At 39.9% G+C, this 26,084-nt stretch overlaps 1 protein-coding gene across 5 annotated transcripts; it reads right to left on the bottom strand.

The window, feature by feature from the left end:
• Nucleotides 1–538: 538 nt before the first annotated feature.
• Nucleotides 539–25,067, bottom strand: ACOT9 (acyl-CoA thioesterase 9). Of its 5 annotated transcripts, none has more exons than XM_065677283.1 (16): nucleotides 24,957–25,067; nucleotides 23,010–23,101; nucleotides 21,157–21,183; nucleotides 18,100–18,145; nucleotides 14,298–14,468; nucleotides 14,180–14,217; nucleotides 11,887–11,970; nucleotides 11,228–11,331; nucleotides 10,095–10,168; nucleotides 7,933–8,000; nucleotides 6,888–6,999; nucleotides 5,661–5,751; nucleotides 5,089–5,174; nucleotides 4,141–4,228; nucleotides 3,803–3,953; nucleotides 539–3,557 (listed from the first exon to the last, which is right to left on the bottom strand). In XM_065677283.1, the coding sequence occupies exons 1-16, from the start codon at nucleotides 25,013–25,015 to the stop codon at nucleotides 3,499–3,501; spliced, it is 1,350 nt and encodes a 449-aa protein (XP_065533355.1). In that variant the 5' UTR covers nucleotides 25,016–25,067; the 3' UTR covers nucleotides 539–3,498. The 5 variants fall into 5 exon arrangements, with proteins under 5 accessions (XP_065533355.1, XP_065533357.1, XP_065533356.1 ...); XM_065677285.1 differs by lacking the exon at nucleotides 24,957–25,067 and adding an exon at nucleotides 24,606–24,903; XM_065677284.1 differs by lacking the exon at nucleotides 21,157–21,183.
• Between the last annotated feature and the right edge of the window lie 1,017 nt (nucleotides 25,068–26,084).

Here is a 26,084-nt window from a genome sequence, read left to right as displayed (position 1 = left end):
CTGTGGGTTTGAGATCATTAGTATTTCCAGAGGTGAAAAATGACTGGCAACCTAAGGATTTTGCTTACTGTTACCTACAAAATCTACTGCACTGTAGCAGTGCAAGACCCACTCCTCCACACACATCACTAATTCTTGCGAAGTGCTCCAGTGTATTTTCTATGCAGGTATCATCATCCAACTACAGCTTCCACAAAAGGAGCCCCTAGTTTCTCTTTCATGAAAGCTGAATATTTGCCTTTTTATATTCCTATGAGCTAGTGCCTAGCCCATGAAGAGATAATCTCTCCCACAGCTAGGTAAAACTGCATTTAGAGGAGTCATTACTGTGCCACCAGGCAAAGGCTGAACTGAACGTGCAGTACAACCAATTAAACGTGCAGTAAGTTTGGAGCAGATTTCTGAACTGAAACACTTGCTCAGTGGCCCATGCTGCACCGGCTCCAGCAAGCTTCTTCCCAGAACACTGTGCACTGCCACATGGCTGCAAAGGATCTGTGTGCATTTGAAAAAGGGCTGCCAGAAACTGCTATAGGAATTCTGAGAAAGTCATTTTATTATTTTTTAAGAACAGAAACAATAAAACCATTTGAAACAAAGTGCTTTTTCAGGCACTGTGCTCAGCCAGTCCCACAGAAATCTTCTTTTATATCACCATTAAGTGAGAAGGTATGGGGAGGCAATCCAGCTAGCACACACTTCCTCCTCCTCCTTGTTGTATTCCAAGACATGATGGGCACAGAAATATTTACTTCCCACTGCAGAGCCACAGCCAATTACATAGAAAGGCTCACTACAAGTAAGAAGACTTTCTACCGATACCTTTAGGCACAAGCCATGCTAATGGCTAGTCACTGACAGCAGTGATGGGGTGGCCATTAAGTTGCAACATAAGCTCACCATTATGTTAAATATTTTAATTCTGAATGTGAGATCCAAGAACAATTTTCTCTCACACACAAAGGTACAGAGCAACATGCATAAATAACACTCTTGAACAAAGACACATTTAGCCTCTTATCAGAGAGGGTAAAAACTTGGAGTTACCTTCTTGGAGTAAAAAATATGTGAGCACATACTCTTTGTCTTTCTGTTTACTACTGTATATATTTTTATATCTTTTACATATCTATATATATATACAAACATTCTGTGTGACTGTACATATGTTTCTTTATCTACTGTGATAGTGGTACGCATTTAAGTTATGATGAACTTTGAAAACACACTAATTTTTCTAAGCATCTTCATCTGTGGTACTCATTTTCTTCTTACTCTTGCTCCCTTACTCTACTACGTATATTTTGCCTCTTTTATCCCTTCCCAAAGCTGAATTGACAAATTATGATATATACGGCTGAAGAGGAATTAGAGGAAGAACTTGGTACCCCCTTAACTTACAAGCGTTATACAAAAGTGACCCAGGTAGGACTACTGGGTTGATGTAATCCTGCAGATAGTCTGACACAGATCCCTCCGCTTCTTGCCTTCCAGAGTTTCAGTTCAGTGTTTCAGTTCTTTATTTGTGTGGTCAGTTAAGCATATTCAGCTTCAAGAGTTTTTTAAAAAGGAGAAAAATAGAAAATACAATATGTATCCACAGTGTTATAACTGTAATAAAAAGACTGTAACAGCATACAGCTGGATGAGCACTGGAGTGTGTCTGAAGAGAGAAACTCCATGCAAGGAACCAAGAGCTTGCTATCACTTCAATGCATCTATCTGATACAGATCTGGCAATGCCCCTGTGCCTCCCCTGGAAAGATTAACTTGTGAAGGCAGCCAAATCTTAGGAAAGGCTGATGCATAACACACTGGTTGTTTCAACACTCACCCTCCTCATGGGAGTACCAATTAGCTGTTAGGAGCCATGACCTTCATGCTATCCTAGCTCCAAGGGAAGCTTGTCTTAACTGTGAATTTCTCAAACTTTCTAATGAAAAAAAATTTCAACATGTTGCTTTATTTTATCAACCTGTTTTGTGCATCTGTGCTGATTCACGTAACTTCTACATACTGCTTCCTGATTTTAAAAGATTTTAAACCTAGCAGGGAAGCCAGAGTCTGTTCTTGTGTATTGTAAGATGTCATATTTCATCCATTTAACCTATCATTGAGCCTAACTACTCCTTTTTGGGTGTCTTGATTAGACACTATGTCAGTCTTGAGTTGAAGGTATCGGAGGTTTTATGCTTGTGACTAATCATCCTCACTGCTAAAACTTGATGCCTCCCGCCCACTCACCTTCCTAATTTCAGGATGTTGGGCTTTATCTGCCAGATATTGGAGATTATTTAAACTTTCTCCATCACATCAGAAACACTCTGGTGCCAAGTACTTTCTCCCTGTTACTTAGATACCATAGTTATGTCCCCACGGTGTCCCTTCTGCGATGGAGAATTACTCTGTCCTTCACAGATAAACTTGACAATTTTTAAAGCTGTGCAATATTCATATTTCATTACAGTCTACAAAGGAACCAGACAAATAATCCAGCCAAGGGGGCTGTCCTCTAGCTGCATTCTCAGTGGGATAAAAATCCTCTCTCCATTCAGCAGCTGACTTGGGAGCTGCTCAACACAGATTTGCCAGACCCCTAATGCCAGCATTAAACATAACCATTGCCATTTGAGCAGCATTTTACTTTTTCTGCTTCCAATCCCTAACAAACCGAAACATTCTACCCTACAATGCTGTATCCCAGTACCATCCAATTCACCAAGCACATCTCTACAGACCATGAGAAATAATTCATTAAGGAACTTACAGTTATCTACAACAAAAAAGAGTTAGAAGAGGCTGGCAAGGGCTAGCTGTACACAGACAGAATGCCAAAGAGGCCATATGGTCACCTCATTCCACCACAAAATTCGGTTTTCTCCCAAGGGAACTATGAAACCATCCAGAACAGGAGCTGTACAGACTTGTAAAATCCCGGCTGACGGAAAGCACCTCCTTTACACTGTGCACACACTAGGAACTTGTGAGCTTATGCTTGCTGCCCAATGCAAAAAATAAACCTAACTTACACAAGAATATAGGTCAAATGGCTTTATCTGTGTGTATGTACTTATTGCACACCTTTTTCTGATAGAACTTTTATCCCTTGTCAGGGAAGCACAAAGGAGAGCTACTAAGAGAAAGAAGGCAGATGGTGACAAGACAGCAAAGGTCATAATGCAATTACTCAAAGCAGACAAAAAGAAGCTATACATGAAGCTTAGTACTGTATTTTTTTCAGCCTTTTTTCCTAGCAGTAGCATGTAAAAGTAGATTTCAACAAATTCTAGTAGCAAAGAATAAAAAATCCAAATATATGCAAATATATAAATAGCATTTAAAAGGTGTTTTCTGTTGTGTGGTTTAGGTTTGTGGGTTTTGGTTCGGAGCGGATTTGGTTTTATTTTTGGGGGGTACTGCAAGCATCTGTCTGTTAGCCATCTCTGGTGACAACTCTTTCCAAGACAGCATGCTGCTATTCTGCTGATCCAGTGCCTGTCAGATTTCTTTCATTACAGCAGCAAAGTGTCGCTTCCCATCTAAATACAACATGGACTCTGAAATAAGGTGGAGAAAAGAGAACCACATTAGTAATTTAGCGTCAGTACTGGGCAACTACATAACTGGTAAGATTAAGAAGCAATCCACACTGTCATGAAAGCATAAAATAAATTTGGTTTGCCATGAAACCCTGTTAAATTATTCAAATGCCATTAGTTCAGTTATTAGAATGACTAGTGTTCCAACAGAAACTCATCTTTCCTACAGAGTTATGACGACAAAGCATTAATCGCATACTTGCCTCCGTATGTTTTGGGGACAACCCGTGGGGCCTCATTTTCTGATATAAATGTAAAATGGAAGATATTGGTTGTGTGGTGATCCTTGGTGTCTGCATCATAAACCTCAGTGTGTACTCGAACCTGGATGTAGTTTTTTTCTGTGTAACAGACCTGCACAGTTAAGACAAGATTTGTAGTTCCTAATTTGTTACTGGCATTGACACACTGTAACAGACTTCATTACACTGTCTAAGAATTGAAGTCACACACTCTCATAATGCACTGTTCATCATCAGTGATTAACAATGACTACAGCAAAGATATGTTTTTCTTTTTTAAAAAAGAAATTGACTCCTACCTGTCCAGAAAGCAGTAATAAGGATCCAATCTCAACTGGCCTCTGAAACATGATGTCATCAACAGATACAATAAAGGGTCTGGAACCCCTGAGCAAGAAAAAGAAATTTCTTCTCAAGAATAATGAGGGCGTTTGGAGATATTTAAAATATTTCCTCATCAGCATTTCAATGAAGGCTTACTACAGCATATATCTTTCCTAAAGAGAGGCCACAGGAAGTGCTATAGAATTATGTTATCACCCACAACAAAAATAACTGGAGGCAAACTCTCACACCAATAAAAGCACACATCCTCTAAGGACACAGCATGGGGGTTGGAACTTGATGATCTTAAGGTCCTTTTCAACCTTAACTATTCTATGATTCTATGACATGCTACTGCATCATTATTCTCTCTTATAACTTACACTTGCTAGGCAATCTTCGTGCCACCACTGCCATCAGTTTTCCAAGCACTGACATAAAGCACTTCACTCTGCATCAGGCTAGACATACTCCCATTAAACTTATGCATAGACCTTTGCTGGCTGATGACCTCAGTCACACTTTCTAAGCACAAGCAGCTACTAGAAGAAGTTCAGAAACTATTTCTCTTTTGTATGGAATGAGAAGATATGATACTTATTTGGCAAAATTTCTATTTTATATGGTTAGAAGGAAAACGTATCTTCAAAAGTCAATCTCAATAGCTTGGTAAGATAAAAGAAAACAGAAGAAGGATGTATTTTCTAGCTTGACGTGATGTTTAACAAGAAGCAAGATGCAAATCTCTGTAAATACAAGAGACTCTAGGTAAAACAGTGCTGTGCACTAACAGTGCAAAATTCTACTAGGCACCTACTTCTTTTCTACTCAGACTGTCATTAGGCCGGTTAGTTTGGCTTCCCAGCCTATGTGTATGTGCCCAGTGCTCTGGATTATATAAATATTGCAGGTCTACAACTCACCCATAGCTGCAAGCAATTGCCCATCCCAGCTCAAAAGCCTTTCTCATGAGAAAACCTCCAAAGATCCTATTGAAGATGTTTCGTTCCTATACATGGAAACAAAAAAACCAAACTGCTATACTACGTATATTATTTCCAAAGCATCGTGTTGAAGTCTGCACTTCAGTTCACAGTATTTAGCAGAACTCCCAACATCTGAGTATAGAAAAAGCATTACTGAAATATATATATAAAAGTCAAAATGGCTCAGGCAACTTTACTTAATAGGAGCTCATCTGACTCATTTGACAACATAAAACCTCAAAATTGTGCAGCAACCAGAAGCCCAACCTTAACACTTTGCAAAGGACTCTCTTTACATAAAATGAGTAGTCTGGTAAGAAAACAACGTAATTAAAAAAAAAATATATCTATTTTGCAGTGGTAACCAATACATGTAACAGAAAAATGGCAAAAGAAACTGATATCTAAATACATTGCAAGGACTGCAGAACTGAAATAAAATAATGGATTGATTAATCTTACAAGACAATTCATAAGTAACTGTTTCCATAATTTATTTTTCAAAATACCTGAGGATGGCAAATCTGTAGCCCTTTTAGCTTTGTATCTTCCATCCACACTGAATTGGGTGGTAATTTACGACTCCGGAAACTTACTGTCCTTTGGAAGAGACAAGAAATTTTATAGCCCACATTAGCAGAATTCAGCAAGTGAAAAATGCAAATAGCAAATGCAGACACACACTGAGGAAACAAAAAAAAATAGACCAACAAAACAATAGAGGACCCCCCTGAAAAAGTATACATTCCTTCACTAAAAGCTGTTCCAACTGACCTTGAAGCCTTATCTAAAGTGATACTTTGATTGTTACTGCGATAAGCCTATGCTCCTGATCTTTCAAAAACTTCTGTTAATGCTCAAGCTTATGCGAATGAACAAGCTCAAGAAAGGTACATGAAAGAAAAGATGAATCACAACCACAAAGCCTGTCAGAGAAAGCCTTACTGTTTTCTAAGTCATAACAGGACTTAAAAGTACACAATGAGCTAACAGTAATTAAACATCAAATGTGTAGACAGTTTGAGGTTTTCAAATCCAGACAGAATGTGTACAAAATACGTCTGCTAATTTTAGGGGAAAGCATGTCTCACTTTGGTAAACAGTTTTGAAAATAACAACTGTGTAATAAGTTAAAGAAATAACAAATTATCCACAAATACACTACTGCATTAATGCCCTTAGGCATTGTTCTATCACCACTGGCACTGGATGATTTCCCACAAAGCTCAAATATAAGAGAAGTACACCAACAACAGTCTCCCCCAAATACTGCTTTCATGTATTATATTTAAAACACATGGCAAGGTTACCTGATCAAAATATGGCCATTTCTTACCCTCACAGGTTTTTCTCTAGATATCAGGGCAGAAAACTCTCAGACTGTGCAGGTCACACAGCTGCAAAACTATTCCATTCCCTTATTTGGTTAAGCATCACTAAGACTTTTCCTCAAGATTATTCCTAACAATTGGCTCAGAAGCAGTTTGTGCTTATACTGTCACTTTTCGTCATCTTGGCAAAGCTAACACTAACAACAGACGACTCTTTTAAGAGATGCAGATGTCACATTAAAATTTGTACCTGTGTTTCAAATAAAATGCCACAGAATTTAAATGGTGAAACAGGAAAACAAAATGTGTGCTTTTATTCCAGACTATCCTCTTACGAGCACCCACTTAAAAGGCACATGACTTTTCCGTAAGACTTCAGTTCTCCTCCACCCCTCCCCTTCTTGCCTTGTGTCCAACGTATTAAGGAATATGTCATGAATAATGTTTCTTTCTTCTGCAGTAGGAGCCATTTTCAGCAAAGAAGCGGTGCTGAAATCAATCCTCTTCAGTTTGTTCACTAAACATTTTAAAAAAACCATATTATAGTTCAAAGAAAAAAACATTTGGCTTGGCTCTGAACATTTTAACCTGGAATCAGCCGTCTCTTTCCTTTTCTCTTTTTCCCCCAGAAGTTAAAAGCTGTAACTCCACAGTCCCATAGATTCAAACAGAAATCTGGCTTTTAAAATTGACTGTAACAAAGAAAAAATAAGGTAGAACTTCACTGTTTCCTCACCAATGTGATGAAGACCTTTATACATAACTATGATACCCACCCACGGCTCCTACAGAAAACTTCAATATTCCCCTCAAAGTATAGAAAAACATATCAAAGAAGAAACCTTACAGAACAGCCAACCTTCTTCAGGTTTTGCCAATGGTACAAGAATGCAAATTTATGACCGACCTTACTACCATAGGCCACAATGGTTGAAATTTTAGCTCTTCTGTTCAGTTCATTCAGTCTTTAATGTTTCTCTAATTTTCTGCTTTAATATTCCAGCTTGAAACAAAATAAGATGGAGCTACACAGTCCTTCTCCTGCTCTCCCCCTTTCTTTTTCTGAATTTCTTTCCAAAAAGAACAAGGAACTCGACAGGCAGGAAGCTGTGATGCACCCAGCAGGTGCAATCAAGCAGCCAGAGCATTAGGAAAGCCTGTGCAGCACTCAGATCTGAAGTGGAGAGAGCATCCTGGAAACTGAGAACTCTACTTGGGGTGCAGAGCACATCAACAGTGCCCTTCTGTGTCAGTTTAGCCAAAGAGTTGCCAAGAATGTGATAGCAGGCTTTTAACCTCTCTTACACTACTGACACATGAGACAGAAAAAAACATGGTTTTGAACAAATTAGGAGCATTTCTAAGTAGCAACACTTCTGAAGTTTATTTCCTTCTAGCTGCTAAGTTGAACCTGAGGCACATGTGCATACTACCAGGAAATCTGACATACATTCCCCTTGATTGAAGATTTTTTCTTCCTCAGGGCTCTCAGGAACCAGTGGATTAACAAATGCTGGCCTATGGACAGGAATTTCTGTTTTAGTTACAAACTTTACAACAGTTTCTCCTCTAAATACATTATAACAGTCTATTTTTGCTTACATACACAGTACAAGATGAAAAGAGATACTTCAGGTTATATCATAGAAACAAATAGATTATTTCATATTGTGCAGCTGCCAGCAGAATATCAAATTAGCTTTAACTCTCAAGAGGCAGTTAAATGATCCAACCACTGTCTAGCATAATTAAGAAAGGGTGATGCATCTATGCTTCTTAAAGAGCTAAATTTGTACACATGGATTAAAATTAAGATTTTTCAAGATTTTTAAAAATACAGCAAATTAAGATGTGATGACCTAGGATAGTCTAAAACGGATACATAAAACTTGAACAGTACCACTCCTCATGGAACAGAAAGTGCACAGCGCTGTAGCTAGCAAGTGTTCTTATAATCTACATGTTCCCATGACAGTCTTATCAACAGCTGAAAGCTGTTTACCACATGTACCACTTATCAAAGAAGATATGAGGCTGCCTTGAGCACAAATTTGTATGTTTATTTTTCTGCACAACTTAAGTTTATTCTGACCTAATTATATAACATTATTTATTGTCACAAAGAAAGGCAAACACTTATTTTCAAGAGCCATTCTTCCCCATAATTTCGAATTATTATTTTTCTATTTCAACATTAATACAAATGCTCAGAACAATATATATGCATACACACAAATATCTGCTGAACAATTCAACTCTACCCCAAGCCTTTACTTGGGATGGTGACAGAGGCATGCAGAGAGGATGTTTTAGCTTAGAACAAGCTGCTCTTTCCTGGTTTGCTAAACCTCTGGATTTCAGAGACACACCAGCTCCTTCTCCATGACAGAGCACATTCACCCTCTCCTCAGCTCAGGACACATCTACAGCAGCTGTCCTGTTCAAGACCCAAGCTGCTGAGATGAGAGTTTGCTATGGCCCAAGAGCCACACAGCCATGTTTTTGTGGCACTATAACTAACCTAACATACCCTGTGCCTCTCCGAAAGGTTTTTATTTCACATAGAATAAATATCTTCCTTATATGGACAGAATGCTTCCAAAACACAGCTGGCTTGAAGAACAGCAACTAAAGTTTGTATCTATTTGCACAAGTCCATATAGGCTTGTCCTAAGTCAATCTGCTAGTGTCTAATTACATCAGATTTGATGTAAATCTTTTGCAAAATAAGTCCATAAAATGAGAACCATAACTATATATAGATATTTTAATGTACAGTAGGGTCTAAGAAAATATTACAAATCTGAATGAAACCAACTTAATAAGTACTTCTAACATTATCAGGACTAAAAAACAATGTCAAGCTAGCCTTCCTCATTAAACATATCCCTCTTCATTAAACACAGGCAATTATTAAAACTAGTTAGAGAATCATTTATCACTTTTGCAGGCTACAAAGCAAGTAGTAAGAAATACAACCGATTTTTCTGGTGCTGGAGTCAAACCAAAACTGAAACTAAGCAGCCTGTTAGTTTAATGCCTAAGGAGTTACAGAATGAGTAAAACCAAAAAATAAGAAATTTGGCTTATGGGTTGTTGGGGTTTTTTTATGTTCTGTGAATACTTATTAATTCCATGTTACTTACATAAGTAAGTTTTAGACTGAATTGTTCTGATGAAACCTATCATATCTATTAGGGAATTGATGGTATTATTCACTCAAAGACTATTTAACCATCAAAGATCAATCTTTTCCATTTTATGGCAAAACAGCAATTAATTCTAACAACTCTCAGAATGCAGTTGGGTTTCTAGCAGACTCGTTCATTTCTGTGTTTATCCGGCCAGTCATTCAAACACAGAAAAAAACTAATACAGAAAAGGGTCCAATCCCAAGATTAACAGCAATTCCTGGTATCATCTGACTGTTGAATCAGTGCTCTGAAGCTTGCCGCAGGAAAGTAACACCAGCAGAAAACATCAACTACGTGACTGGTCACCTATGCTATATGCCTTTTATATGGCTATATGCCACACACATAGCAAGCTGCCATGTTTGCTATTTTCATCACAGTAGGAATCTGAAAACTATTTTCCTCTCCTACAACTTACCCTTTATTCTCTGGATCCCGGGCCACCATGACAAAGGTTGCATCTAACACAGGGCTGTAATCACCATCATGTAGCTAAGAGAGACAGGAAACAATTATATTTTAAAAATACAACTGTAAATGTGCTTAGCAAACTATTCAGTTGACATCAACTACACCATCACACTGTTAATGCTGTTTACTTTCCCTTTCTGTCATCCCATGCAAGATCTCTCACAACAGGTCAAAAAGAATGAAATAACACAAGTTAAAACTCTAGTTTCAGGAATACTTCAATATAAGCATTACACTGGGAATACTTATTAACTACTGTTTTCAGCTGGGTGGGGAGGAAATCAATGCAGGCATTGTAAAAGGACGCTTTATTCTGAGAAATGCCAGAACATTTTCTGTCAATAACAAATTGCCACTAATGCCAGCACTGTGAGGAGTTCAGACAATAAAGGTAAAATGTTATTGCCTACATCAAAGACTCCACTTAGGGAGACCAACTGAATAAAAAATATTTACCTGTTTCTCTGAATTATAGCCACTAACATAAGTGGTCATAGCATATCTTTGCTACCCTAAATAATTAAATAACTGAATTAACATTCCAGTTAACTAATCAATTGACAGTAAATATTCAATAGAATTTTTTAATATAATTATGAATATTCCTCTTGCTTCCTGCACAGTGTAGCCTTGTTACACCTTCATTTATTTTCTATTCTTTAGTATTTAATAACTTACTACAAAAATTGTCCTACACAGCAGGTAAGATGAACACAGGAGATAAAATTTAATACTGAAACTGAATACCAAATAAAAAAATTAAAGTTTGTCAAAAGCAGGAGGAAAATTAGTTAAGAACATGCAGAGCACAGCCACTTATTTTTTTCTGTAGGAGTACTCTGTTGCAGTTTAATTACAAAACACTGGTTAAGAAAAATGCATTTTGAAAGAAAAGTAAGCAGAGTAACTTGCTGCATCTAGACTACTTGAAGTTATCTTAGTCTTGAAACACTAGGACTGCCTCAAGCCCTTTAAAAATAGTTATTGCAGAAAATGTAATTTATGTTGCTAATATCATCCAGAATTCCCCCAAAGCACTTCATCCCTGTGATGAAATGGAGAGAAGTCACAGGAACTAACCTGCAGCATGTGCATCTTCACTTCCATTGAGGTCTTCCCAACCCAGGAAACATTGCCTGTGAATTTGATGTCACAATCTGGACATATAATCCTCTTGCACAAATCTACAACACAAACATTAGAGGCTGCTGGATCACTAACATCTAACATTAGAAAGACTGGATTTTCTAAGACTTTTTTGTGTTCTGCAAATGGCAACACACACAAAGTCAACCCAGAAAAGACAGTTGTTGCAAGGGACCACACTGCCAGCGTGCAGTTTCTGCCTTGTCAGAACAAAACAGGAGAAGGAACAAAAGCCAGAACAGAAGGAAGCAGGCACACAAATGGCAGACCCACAGTGGTGCTCAGCAGAACATGCGACACAAGCAAGATCTAACTCCACTAGAACAAAAACTGTTCAATAATGAACCTAAGAAGCTCGTGTCAAAATGAAACCACATACAGATGTGCATAAAATTTGTATTTTGAAGGGAAGGGAAATGTGAAATATGAAATACTGAAAACCCTCTTCCCTCCCCCTTCAACAAAACAAGATGAAGTGAACTAAACAGGATTGTGAAGAAGGTATCCTCAGTAACAACCCAGGGATGGCAGTAGCTGCTGGAAGAGTAAGACAAACAAATGAAACCATTCCTACTGACCAAATTGCCACTTACTGATTTTATCCACCAGAGCTGTAACTATTGATAAAGGAGACTTTGGCTGCATTTCCTGCTTGGTATGAGTGTAGCAAATAAGAACTGTGGAGAGACCAAAAATGGAGTCAGCTCTTTAACAAAAACTTCAGTGGAGCAGATCAAAGCCATCTTTGTGAAGCATGAGAAGTACCTGTAAAACACAAACTAAAGTACGGTTCAGAGTGCACGACTTCCACATATTGTGTAACTCACAAGATTGCTATAAAGAAAAATGATTCAGTAGCTGTCTCAGTTATATGCATATTTACTTACTACAAACAGAAATGTAACTGACCACTTTAAATCAACTCATCGCTCCACATTCAATCCCACATAATCTCTTCCCTCTTCCCCTGCAGCCCACAGTCTCAGATCCTTCCTACCTTTTATTTTGATTTCACGCAGGTTGTCCAAGGATACATGTTGTCTGAGGACTTATTTTCAACTACAGATTCCTTTAAGGAGGTGCAGATTAGATAAAACTGTGCCTTACAGGTATGAAAGCACAGTCAGACGTATTTATCACACTGTAATTACTACTAGCTGCATCACTATTTAAATTAATTAGCTCTGCTCATAAGAGCACATCCAAGTAAACAGACTTCTTGGAGTAATACAAGGCTGCAAAGTGGTTTGGTTTTTTTCCTAGTACTCATGATTTTCACTCAATACAGACTTCCATAATCAAAAGTATCTGTTTATACCTAATAATGAGATATGCAAGAAGGAAAATCTCTGACCTTGCAGGTAACCCAAGATATTTTTCCCTAAAAAAATCACCGAAGTCACAATTCTAAAAACTGTTCTGCCTATCAATTCATGGCCATCAATATGATTAGGAAGAAGTGGGGTTTATCAGAATACTATTGCCAAAGAAAAAAATCTAAAGTCAATCAGATCTTTATGCAGTATATCTGCTGAGATCAGAGAATATACTGGGCTGGGGGAAGAGGAGAATGAAACAGTACACTGTCCTGGGCAAAGTGCTGACCATCATCTGAAATATTGTGTAATTGGGACTGAATCTTGATTAACCACATTAAAAGAATATATCCCCAGCAGAACTGACTGAAGCCCAGTATGACTACAAACAAGGCAGACATTCTGTGCTCCAACACAAAAAAAACTAAGAACTTCACAGATTTCCAGGAGAAATAAACAAGGGACAGAATGAAAACCAGGCTCATCTCATCTACCAACAGAGGGTAGTACAAATTGTTTCAAGTCTCCTTTTCTAGTTCAAGACAGGTATTGAAGCCAGCATCTTCCCTGTCCCAGAAAGAAATACAAATCATCTAGTTGTTTTGTCTATCCTCAATAGGTATGTGACACATTCACTTGTTTCTCTGTCTTCCTCAGTTTTGCCCATCTGACTCACAGTCTTTCATTGCTGCCCCCCCACCAAAAAAAAAAAAAAATCCCTGTTCCATTCAGAAATTCCTCTTAATAAGCACTTATTCTTTGTCAAAAACCTCCATCAAAATGCTCCCAACCAGCTAGAGAACTCTGATGAAGAAAGAAGTCACCTGGTGACATTTTAAGAGAAAAGTATCTCCAAGTTACATTAACAACCTGCCACTTGTTTTAGCTTAAAACAAAAGTCAAAGAACTTGACCTTTTAAAGACCATGAATAAATAAATGAAAAGGAGGGGAAAAAAGAAAAAAACCAAACAAACAAACAAAAAAAAAAAAAACCACCCAACCCTAACTCATGAAACAACTGAGTCACTGTTATGCTTAACATCAATTTGGAGACAGAATCCAGGAACCTATGGACTGTTTTCCATTTTTTCCCTCAATGGATAGTCTGTTCTTTCCACATTATAATAACTTCTCCCCAAAGGGAAGACTGAAATAATTGCACCTCACTATCTGTTAGGTTTTGTGTCGGTTTTGTTGGTTTGAATTTCTTTTTTTTAAGAGCAAAATTTGGTTTAATTTGAAACAGCGCACTTTGCAAAATTTCTGATTTAACACTCAATGCAGACTCATAATCTAGGATCATTTCTCAGTAAATTATTCCTGAGCTGCTCCTTTACAAAACTGGCAGAGGCAAGAATGTGAAGCTGAGCAATTTTGCTACTGTCTGTTCTTTATCAACCTTCCCTCTCCTTCAGCATCAGTATCTTTCGGGTTTTTTCCTTCTCCTTTGAGAAAACACATTGATGTGATTCCCTCCCTGAGGTCATACTATACCACACCAAACAGTAGTGAACAAACTCACTTTCTCTGCATTACTTCTGCATTCTTTACAAGGGCGTAGATACGTACCTCCTAAACTGTCAAGATCTTCAAGTATCCTTCCAAACCTGCAAGATAGGGATTTTGACAATTAAATACCTACATACATAGTAAATGAAAGTTAACACTGTGCTGGTTCCTCTGTTACCTTACGCTGTTGTGTACATTCAGGTACTTTTCTCTTATTTCAGGTTGACTTCCTAGAGGTAGAATAACTTCCAAGTAGCTATCCTTCATCCTCCTAGGAGGGAGATCTTCCTGCCGTTTTGCCAGTAAAGTATAAAGAGCTTTTCTTTCTTGCATTGCTTGCACATGATCCCTGGTAAGGAAAAAAAAAAAAAAAATAATAATCCCACAATGGAGTACGACAACAGAATTGCAACCACGGCTAAAAGACATCACATTGAATATTATCAAAATGAAAACAAAACAGTAGAAAAAACAGCAAGGCACAGCAAGTGTGCCATGAAAAGAATGTTAAATACTCCTAATGAGATACGCTAAGCAGGACTACTGCAGAAAACTTTGAAGTATTTTTGTGCACAAGTGGCAAGCACATACTTTGTGCTCAAGAGATGAACAAAAATTATCTAATTCTGAATGCTACCAAAATGGTTCCCCTTGAAAAGAACAAATCAGGCATAATTTAACCTATGAGGTTTTGTGTATATTCATGTCTTCCATAGCTACCGTATCACAACTCTTCCTACAGACACAATTTTTGAAGGACTGTCAACTTACAATCTCTCCCAAGAAGTAAAGCATGTATAGTGTTGGTTAGCGCTAACAACAAAAAGAACTAATCTGCTAAGACTTGCTATCATCCACAGGTGAGCTCTCCCTTTACAGCATCAGTTCATACAGCATACACTTGATCAGCAAGCTAAAAGAAAGGGGAAATTAATCTATTTCCCTCTCTATTCCTACCCAGTCACCTTACAACCATATAGGAAGGTTATAGAAATAACTAATAAAGGAAAAGGAGCACTATCCCTTCAGAGCTGCTTTTCCAGCACCAAGTCAGAGGGGCTGCAACTCCCACAAGGGAGTAAAGGACAACTTGCTGTCACTTCTTTCCAATCTACCAAGTTGGTCCCTTGCACTGGTATCTTACAATTACCCTGCCCAACATTTTCTCTTACCTGTTCTTCCAAATGTTTCTCCCCTTAAAAGTGCAACCTGACTGAAAAAAGCAAGTATTTCATACCATTCCTAGAATCAACAACAAAGCATTAAGAACCTAAGGGTTAAACATGCAACAGTTCCAGTATAAAGCTAAAAAGTATGCAAAACTATGAATCCATTTCACATACCAAGAGAAGGCATAAAACACTATGTAACCAAACTTAATTTTAAACTTGTGGAAACGTGCCATTCATTCAGTTGTGCATGCTGCATTGCTGAGACCTGAGTGCCATTGTGTTTTACAAAACCAATTAAAAAAAATAGAAAAATAAAGAAAACAACAGAAAGAACCTTTTCACCAAAAATAAAATATGTCTTCAATTTTGACTTTGGATAAATTCTGGGTATTAGCCATTTAAGATTAAGACTTTTATGCTTTGAGCTTTATTTTTGGAAGAGAAGTATAAAGCAGTCATGCTGCAACATATTTATATTCCCTCTTTCCCATTTAAGAATTTGGGAGGAAATATGAATAATCCATGATCAAAGAGGGTAAAAGTCCAGCAGAAAAATTCTGTTTGTTTTAAATATGAAATATTGTTTACCACATCTAAACAACAAAAGTACTGCAGAGTTCAGAGAAAATAGAAAGATAACAATCTCCTCCAGGAGGTTAATGTTTGAACGTATACCACTGTATAGAAACAAAATATACTACATGACTAAGAAAAGATGCAATGTCCAAGATGATGCACCTTTATGCTTTTTAAAATATTTGTTTCCAAGGTCTTTCAGTGAAAGGTTTCAGAGAAATTATATTGGAAAGTAAATCTTGATCAGAGAGTAAACCAGAAATTTGACTACAAGCACATAGAGACCAAACAATAAAAATTTAACTATGTTTTGTTTTCACCAGTCCCATCCTGGCTCCTCTGAGGTCAGCAGCAGAACTCTTCCTGACTTCAGCTTCAGAATGTGCTCTTCAATATACAGAAGTATTGGTCTCAAAGCAATAACATTTTTCAACAGATAAATACTGTTACACACTGCAGTACCAGTCATATAGTAACGACAGTTCATCTAAATATTAACTAATGCCTGCCCTAAACATTCTGAGAAATTATATTGATTTCTGAAATGGCCACAACTGTATCTAGACTGTAATTAGCAATGAGCAGATTAATAATTTCAATTACAATTTAAGTACAAAACCAGAATAAATACATACAAAAAAATATTTCTTTCTGATACAAAATGTTACCGGCTGTTACAAGAGAAATCATGAACCAAAGCTTCCTTTTAGCAAAAAATAACAGCCAAAGGCATTCCTCCAACATGTATCTCTCCTCTCTCCCAGTAATCCAGCTGTATGCGCATCAGTCCTTCCCTGCTTCACATTTAGGGACCCCTACCTATCAAGCTGTTCTTAGTTTGTCCTCTTTAATCATTCTGTGGCCAGACTTAACGAAAGCAGTGGCTGCTCAGTCTCCACACGTATCAACTCTTTCTCACTTCATTTTAAAAGTATGATCTCAAAGGCAACATGATCCATGTCCTTCAGACCTCCCATATTAACCCTGTCATTCTCAAGCACTCCCAGCCATGGGCTCCCCGGCTTTACTTCTTCATAGCAGTTACATACAGTACTCCGCAAACCATTTCTGCTGTAATTTATACACCACAAGAGACATACCTATCTAAGAAAAGAACTGCTGTGGTGATCTTGGCTTCAGTCTACTCTCCTCTCAGGGTTGGAGCAGTGGGGAAAAAGAAATGGATAGAAGATCAGATTTTTCCAAAGCTTGTAAGATCTTGATCCTCAGGTGGTATTTCCATATGGCGGGGTTCCTTCCTGGCCATTGTGGACTGCAGGAATTGTTCTTTTAAGTGCCTTTTTCAGCTGACTTACTGAAAATTTCAAGCCCTATCATGCTTAGGTAGCAGTCTTACTAAGCAAAAAATCAGCTTTTCAGATTCAGACATTTTCTTTAGTGTGACTATAATCCCGTCTAGATAAACCTAGTCAGAAGGCCTAGACACATCAAACACTCCGCTCAGGCAAGCACCTCTTCATTTCTCTATCAGTGTACAAAGTGTGAAAGAAGAACTCAGCAAACACAGCCATAAGAAAATTAACAATCAATACAATGAATATGGCAAAGACCAAACTACAATACATAATTCCCTCAGGCTATACTGATTTTAAGAACTGATAACAGTGGAGAATTACAGTCACCTCTGGCTTATTCAGTGTAATGGAGGGGGAGAAAAGTAACCTGAATAAAGCCAAATCATCAATTATTTAAATTATATGTAAATTAATATTAAATTACAGAAGAGAAAAGAAATGCCCAAGATGCTCCTGACTAAGGAGACCCCAATCCCAAGCTGACAATTTTCCAAAGTGACATAGGTGCTGCCAGTCCATTAATAATGCAGCCTGCTTCACACTGAGCCAGCTCAGCTACCTCTGAATCCAGTGCAGGATAAATCCACCACCATGTTGGTAATCCACCAACAAATAAGTCAAGAGCAACCAACAGCATTGTAACATTTCCAGCCAGACTCTACGCTCTTACACCTTCATTGGATTCAAAGCTGATGGGAGAATCTTTTAAGCATCAAGATCACTTATTTTGCTCCTTTGGTGGTACACACCTTGTGATCCACAAAGCAATGATTTAGAAACCTTGCTTGCATTACTTTTTAGCTGTATCTCCTTTCTTCTCCAGTCAGCAAGCTAATGTGTTAACTTCTACTACCACAGCCCTGAGCTCTACCTAGGTTTCACAAATAAAGTAAAATACATTTAATGCACACTGTACCTCCAGTTGGTAGATGCTCCCACTATTTCCCTCAATCTGCTTCTCACTGGAAAAAAAAAAAAATAAAAAAAATTCAAAAGCAAGTCAAGCTTAGTTCTGCAAGTGATGAACATGAGGTTGAGGCTGCCTGGTGCCAAGAGGCACCATCCTCATCCCAGAACAGGAAAATTAAGCAAATTCATGCAAATAGCATTCCAGAAACAAAAGTCTGGCCAAATTCTCTGATGCTGTTAGTAGGCATGTCACAATAATGGGTTGAGTAACATGATTCTGTAGCTTATTGTGTTTAGCCAACAAAGAGTGTTTGTTAATGCAATCAAACACCTGCAGTGCTAATTAGCAGCTGAAAGACACAGCGGATCAGGATCAGGTTGAGGAATTTTGACGTGAAAGTATTTCAGCCTAAACACAAACAAAACTGGAGATAACACAAATCAGAAAGCCATAAAAGAACACAAACAGGAACAGTGCAGCTGGGAGACTGGGACTGAGGAGAGTACTTTTTAAATAATCCCACCCATGAAGGCAGGTAATGCCGTCAGACTGGCTCTTGCCAGCAGGGTTGCACAGACTAAATCTTTATCAGCCTCAAAGAACACATTGTTAAGACATGGAAGACAGGTCTATAAAATTAATTCCTGCAGTATTTGCACTATTAGAGCTGATACCAGTTCTGCACAAGTATTTCATAAATTTCAAGAATAATCTGCATACATAGTTTCTCTGCTCTTTCCTTGGATGAGGTTATTAAGTGTGCTAACATCCCATCAAATCTATCTAACTACTCCATCACTATTAGGCAGGTAAATGTACACTATTTGGAAACACCTGAAAACAAGCAGCAACAATTCCCAAGCTCAGGACAGAAGCTGAGAATGTATAGTTGAGATTCCTTGCTTATTTACAAAGACTTTTATACAAGGGGGTTAAAATATTAGGATAAAATAGGGACACATCAAGGAAGGGCTACCAAAAAAAAAAAAAAAAACACCCAAATTTCAGTGAAACAGAAAGAGGGCTGCTGCATTACAAGCTAATCCTTTATACTTGCAGGTTATTAGATACCATCATGTTTGGCACTTTTCAAGCTAAATGCCTGGTCAGTGTATTCGCAGTGATCAGCGAGCTATCCTGTGAACCCTGGAACAAGCAGAGTTTGGTATCATCAGTATTTAAATCACATACCCCTCTCTCAGCTAGATCAGCTCGGCTCTGCCCCCACTCCTCCACACAGTCACTTCAGTTTCTGCTGCTTTCCAATCCCAAATCCCCCACATCACCTCCACTGCAACACCCCTAACCTCCCTTTTGTTCCTTCCCCTGCAACACCTTCAGCTCCCGTTCCTGCACTCCCAGCCTAATTCTATTTTGCCTGCCCCCTAGACAAGCACCAGCATGAGCTATGGTTAGCCCAGAGATATGCAAGGGGCTGAATACCAGCCAGCCAGGACAGAGATCTCAGTCACTCACCCGCTGCCAGCAAACACCACAGCCCATGGCTGACCCCAACACTAGCTCTGGCACCCTAATGAACCTCTGATTCGGAGACAGTTTTCACAAAGATTGTGGAAACACATTTCTCTTCAAGATTTGCTGCTCATCTATTTTGGCTGACATCAAGAAACAACAGGTTCTGGAAGAAGAGGGTGACAAGGAGATAGACAGACAAAGACAAAACAGATTGCTTAGACCTCATTTCTTTAGAAAATTATGCTTAAAAAGTCTTTTGAAATTAGAAGAGTTCCACTACAATTCTAAGTAAAAAAAAAAAAAAATTTTGAAAGAAACTGATTTCAAATCTTAAGAGTTAATTTTTTTTTTTTTTTAAGGGGGGAAGGTCAGATTCTTTTTTCTTAAGAAGCAGATGGCTTGTTTACAGGATAGGTACTACTTTCCTGTTACTCACACTCCACTTGTGAAGCTGCCATAGCATGCATTGGATCTACACAGTGTTAGTAGAAACACTGTTACAGCTTCTAGAACACAAAAACTCAATTTTCCAAAAGTGTGCAGACTGCGCTGGGATGGAGGGGGAATAAACAGCACCTTCTCTTTGTTTAAACCAAGTTCATCTTCCTTTTCAACTCTAAACAGTAGAAAGCGCTGAAAAAAAAACCTCTGGTCCAAACCTGTAAACATGTATATACATTGTTAGTCCCATTTAATACTTCTGATTTCAATTTTAGGCATACAAGTGAACATTTGCCAGGCTGAGACCACATACTTTGTGGACGTATGCTTTGTCCCTTTTATTTTAACAATAAAACGGACAAAGCATAAAAATGTTCCTAAAATGATGTGAAGCAAAATTTAGTCCATTTTACAGGTTCATAAGTACATAGTTTTTGTCTTCCCTTCCCCAGGGGAAGACTACATTGCTCTTGCAACAGACATTTAAGTAAGTTATTAAGCACAGATGTCCATAAACTCTTTCCCTTTTCTTATTTGGCAAATGTCTTAAAAGTGCAAAACAATTGCAGCAAATGGGGCTTATCTATCGTTGCGCATTTCACAGTATCTCCTAAACTACAATCAGTGGATCGTTAATGCCAGAGCAGCAGGGTCTGAGTATATTTGCACTGTGATGTGAAGAAGGACACGAGGACAACTGGACAAGATCATTGCATTCATCTCTGCCAGTGAGATCCATGTCCTCTTCTGCTGGTGCCTCCCCAGGCTGCACCCAGGTTCAGGTAGACCACTGTCATGCATTTTACCACCAGTATAGAGGTTGCTCTGGACTTACTTAAAGATGCAGATTCAAATGTCTAACCTGAAGCTAAGTACTACAGGACTTGCTGTGTAAGAAATTTTGTATCCCACAAGCCTCTAAGAAATGTGTTATCCAGCACACCACCAGAAACACAATGTGCTGACAGAGATCTAGGACAACACTGTCACAGAGCCATTGACTGAAGGCAAAGAGGCTTTAAGCAAGTCAATAGAAAAGAGTAATAGCATTTCATTTTTCATTAATGCTAAAGTAAGGAAAAACAGTAGCTGTTTAGTCTAGTGTTATAGCAAATATTTTAATATGTACAGATTACCACAACACACCATTATTCACATGAAGGGGTAAGTGTCCTGTGGAGTGGAAAACACAGGTTAGATTCACAATTAAAAGAAACAATGCGAACTACATCTAGTAAGGAGTTACCTGATTATCCTACCTGCTTGAGTTCCATTTAAGCACATGTCCTGCAATTTTAGTAAGCCACTGTAGGCAACCTGTCTTTGCCTGATTTACACTCAGTATCTTTGCGTTTTCAACTGAGTTCATCCTTTCCTTCAAAGACAGCTTTCTGGTTCCTTTGTCTACTGACTCTGTGTAGTATCTGCTTGCAGTATAATTCCAGTTTTTCAAACTCAGTGTTACCATGTGCTGTTGACAAACACTATTAACTTTGGAAAGAGTATCTGGAAGATTTTTCAAAAAGCGGGATGAGTTGTCTTTGAGAAAACTTCCAAAGTCTTGCTTCATGTAGCCTTTAGGAGAACCATGGAAGAAGTGGGGATATTCACATCTGAGACCCAAAGTTGTGAGGAAGCATATGAAAAGCTAGTAAATATTTGGTGTTTTGTGAAAACATGGACACCAAATTAAAGCAAACTAGTTTACGTATCAGCAAAAGTTTGTATAACATTATTCGTTACAATTTTGGAAGAGAATCTTGAATATTTACAGTCATACAGTCCACAAAATATTAGTATTCCTTGAAAACCAATCAGAGGAAGGCCAGCCAGAGTGGCTTCACAGCTTCACTATTTCCACTCGCCTTCTAGGTGGTATCATTACCACCTAGATATAGAGAGCAGGGTAATATTTGCAAGAATGCAATATTCTCTATCCACGCTTCTTTCCTTTAATTTTCCAAATTAGAATTTATTAGCTAGTATGAAAAGAAATTCACTAACAATGAATAACCCTCATTTTCTCTTGTACTGGATAACCTGTGATTTCTATTTAGAGAACAAAATGGGAAAGAAGCTCTCAGAAACAAGCAGAAATCCAAGCCCATGAAAGAATTATTTGTACCTGGCACCAGCCCTTTCCCTCCTCCCCTTTTCTCAGTACCTGGGATTAGAATGCAAGAAAACTTTTTTCAAAACTTCTGCAACAGGAACATTACGGCTTATTACTACTATTAGAGTGCCAAAACAATCCTTCAACACAGAGCTCCATTGACAAGAGCATTTTCACGAGGCAATGCTGGCAATCTGATTAAAAGATTTCTCTAAGTTTACAAAATTAGTGATATTAACACACTAAAAGCTCTGTAAAACATTATTCCCATTCAGTTCCTTCATCTATTGGCCATTTTATATTCAAAAGAAAGTTAGGTAGCAAAAAAGTGATACTATAAATTCAAAAAAGATCAAGGACAGGTTGAAAAGGCCGTTAATTTTTATTTTTCTGCTCCCCAGACTTTGCTAATTCAGGACTCATGACCTGTGTTGCACTTAAGCCTTTGATTATGGCTTCATTTATGGTAATGAATGTCAGTTAGAAAATAGCAATATTCTTTATTCTTTCATTTCATTTTATTCTTTCTGCAATAAGACTGGATGAGGCTTTGAGCAACCTGGTCTAGTAGATGGTGTCCCTGCCCATGGCAGGGAGGTTGGAACTGGATGACCTTTAAGGTCCCTTCCAACCCAAACCATTCTATGGTTCTATGATTCTCTCCAGTGACCATAGTAGCTTTCTGTACTACGTTTCCTTTCTGTGCAGAGCCAACTTGAGAAGCAGATGTCCCTCCAGAAGAAGAATCACATGTTCTGCCAAGACTAAAGAACCAGATGAGCCTCCATATCTGTAACTTTAATGACTGTGCATACCTGTTGCCATTAACCTCCAAACGCACACAAAAATACTGCTACAACTTCCGAAGTACAGCCAAATACCTTACCTTCATTCATGTCAGGAAGCTCTGGGGACCCAGTGGTCCCAAAAGTGAGAGTCCGAGCCAGAAGAGAAGGAAGCTTCCTCATCATCCACAACCTATAGGCAGAACAGAAGAATTTACTGTCATTAAAACTAATGCCATTAAAGTAGTTTCGGATTTAGTTTTGGAATGGTGCTGATTACTTTAGAAACCACACTCTTAATTTTTATCCTGATTTTTAGAATCACATACAATCAGTGCAACAGTTCCAAGCCAGCTGAAATTTCAACTGATACCTGTCCTCATCTGAAAACAGGAAGGAAGAATGATTCACTAGTAGTAACTGTTCTTTCCACTGACTCAGATGTCCTGGGACAAATAGCAGCTTCTATCCTGTAGACAGGTCCATGTGCATCTGGGAAATCATCCAGGACCCTAACCATAAACCTGTCCTGCACTTGGCAGGTGTCCATAGCAGTGGAAGGTGGAATACCCCAAGAAGGATATCACAAGGCCTACCACACAGTCACATTCAGCTAAGCCCGGTCTTCTCCTTACTAGCTTACTACTGCTGCAACTCAGAACAAGCCTAATGTGCAGGATACAATCCTCTTAGCTGTTCAGCAAGAAGGGACAACCATGAGAACCCTTCAGAGAATGTAATCCACCCAACAATTCAGTAAGAGTTCAATCAGATAGCAACCAGTGAGGCTCTCCCAGGCAAGCAAAACTGTGGTAGCACAAAAATACACAGAGGGTCAGCAGAAATAAAACTCCTCATGATAATTTACAGTGTTATCCTGACAAGAAACAGGAACTCTGCCCCTTAATTTTATTCTGCTGAGGCTGGGGTTTCAGGTCAAAAAAGAGGCAAGTTCCTGGGCACCAGAATCATAGGATGGTTTGGGTTTAAAGGGACCTTAAAGCTTACTTTGTTCAAACCCCTGCCATGGGCAGGGATACCTTCCACTAGACCAGGCTACTCAAAGCCCAGTCCAATCTGGGTACATATCTACACGCATATATCTTGCATACATAAGTTTCCTCCTGTCTGCAGGTGTACCAGGAGTACATAAGAGAGTAAAAGGGAACACACACACAAACAGATAACCCAGCTCAGAAGCCAGCAGTCTCGTACACACCAGAGATGCCATGAATGGCAGTGGTGAAAACTCTGTGTAAGTGATGCAGCCCCTAGACCCGTGGCACAGCCAGGGAATGACTCCCACCTCAACCCCGCCCGCACCCCTGCGGGACCCTATCACGCCCGATGCCACTTCAGGCGCCCTGAGCGAGGTGACAGGCGCTCCCCACACCGACAGGCCACCACGGCCAAGGCCAGACGCCATCACCTTAAACTCCAGGCAGCCACGCCCGGCAGCGCCCTGCCAGCCATGGCACGCACCACACTCCCCCACCAGCCATGCACCGGATCCCCTCTCGGGTGCGGACAGCCCAGCCGCGGGGCCCGGGTCGGGCCACAACGCCCTCCGGTAAGGCGGCAACGGCGGCCCAGGGCTCTGCCCCACCTCCCTGGGGCCCGCCAAAGGGAACCGCCACCGTCTTCCCCGGCCCCGCCGCGGCGGCAGCAGAAGCTAAGCGGCGCGGGGCCAGCCTTACCGGGTAGCCAGCATGGTGCTCGCCTCGCCGCCACCGGCACTGGGACCGTCACCGGGACCACGCCTGTCAGAGGCACGCAGCTCTCCAGCACCACAGACCAGCGGCTCGCCCGGCGCGGCCCTTCCGCCGCGTTGTTCAGGGCGGTCCCCGGAGCCGTCTCCCCTCTCGTCCCTCCAGCCCCCAGGCACCTCCGCTCAGCCCCGAAGTCCTGCCAGCAGCCGCGCCTTCACTCAGGGGCGGGCCGCCAGCGCCGCCGTCTCCCTGTGCCCCGCCCAGCGCCGCCGGCAATCGTTAGACCCAGGGCGAGCCCTGCCCACAGGGAGCTGCGTGAGCCTCGCCTTTAATACGTACCGTGATGAGTGCACTATTTCTGTAATGCTCCTGTGGTCCGCTGCGTCTCTCAGAGGCATTCCACAGGCCCCAGAGGCGCTTCCCGAGCCGCTAGGCCCGCAGTCGCTGGATGTCTGCACGGGCGGGGAACGGCCTCGTGCCCCGGCCGGTCACTTGGTGGCACTGTTAGGGAGGGCAATTGAGAGCTCCGGTATTGGGTAGGGGGAAGAGGTTTTAAGAAAACACTGCAGTTAAATAAATAAGCTGTGGGCGAATAGTAAACAAATTTAATTAGAATTGCTTCTATTTATATAATACGAACTGAACAGCCTTAGAGCAGAGAGGACAATCAGCCTGTGCCAGGGTCTGTGGAGCAGCTCCTTGCTCTGCACGGAGACACCAGGGAGCCAGTGAGGATGTAAATTGCAGTGACCACAGAGCCAGTCAGGATCTAACTTCTGGAGATCTAGCTGCTACCCGTGTCAGCAGCTCTGACTGACCAGTATACAAGTGGCCAGGAGCAGCTTTCACACAGACCAGAATATACGGTCCCACTGGTCGTTTCAACTTGTGAGCAAAATGGTGCTTACAAAACGCTACCAGTTAGCAATGAAGTTGTTAAACAGACTTTGCTAAAGACTTACCCAAGGCACCACTAAAACTTTATGGGGCTATGAGAAAATGAATGTTCTCGCAATCAGTGAAAGTACGTTAACCAGATTATTGTTCAGCCTGGAGAAGGCTCTGGGAAGACCTTCTATCTGGGGAGGCCTTCCAGTACCTAAAGGTGCCCACAAGAAATCTGGAGAAGGACTTTTTACAAGGGCATGTAGTAACAGGACAAGAGGTAATAGCTTTAAACTGAAAGAGGGGAGATTTAGATATTAGGAAGAATTTGTTTACTGTGAAGGTGGTGAGGCACTGGCACAGGTTGGCCAGAGAACCTGTGGCTGCCCCATCCCCAGCAGCGTTCAACGCAGGGGGTTTGGAATTAGATGGTCTTTAAGGCTCCTTCCAACCCAACCATTCTAGGATTCCATCACTTGCAAGAGTAACACCTGATCAGGGTTTTTTTCTCTACCACCTTTTTGATAAATTGCTTCCAAACAACCTAAACTCAAGCCATGTGAATTGAAAAATAGGATTTGT

Source organism: Lathamus discolor, chromosome 4, assembly GCF_037157495.1.
Source record: "Lathamus discolor isolate bLatDis1 chromosome 4, bLatDis1.hap1, whole genome shotgun sequence".
Lineage (NCBI taxonomy): Eukaryota > Metazoa > Chordata > Aves > Psittaciformes > Psittacidae > Lathamus > Lathamus discolor.
Note: the sequence above shows the minus strand (reverse complement) of the source record. Positions and strands in the feature narration are given on the sequence as shown.

Coding starts and splice junctions, on each gene's coding strand:
- ACOT9 (XM_065677283.1), bottom strand. CDS start 25,015: ATGCCTCTGAGAGACGCAGCGGACCACAGGAGCATTACAGAAATAGTG. Junction 23,102..24,956: donor GAAATAGTGCACTCATCACG/GTACGTATTAAA, acceptor TTCTGCCTATAG/GTTGTGGATGATGAGGAAGC. Junction 14,218..14,297: donor AATGTACACAACAGCGTAAG/GTAACAGAGGAA, acceptor CCTATCTTGCAG/GTTTGGAAGGATACTTGAAG.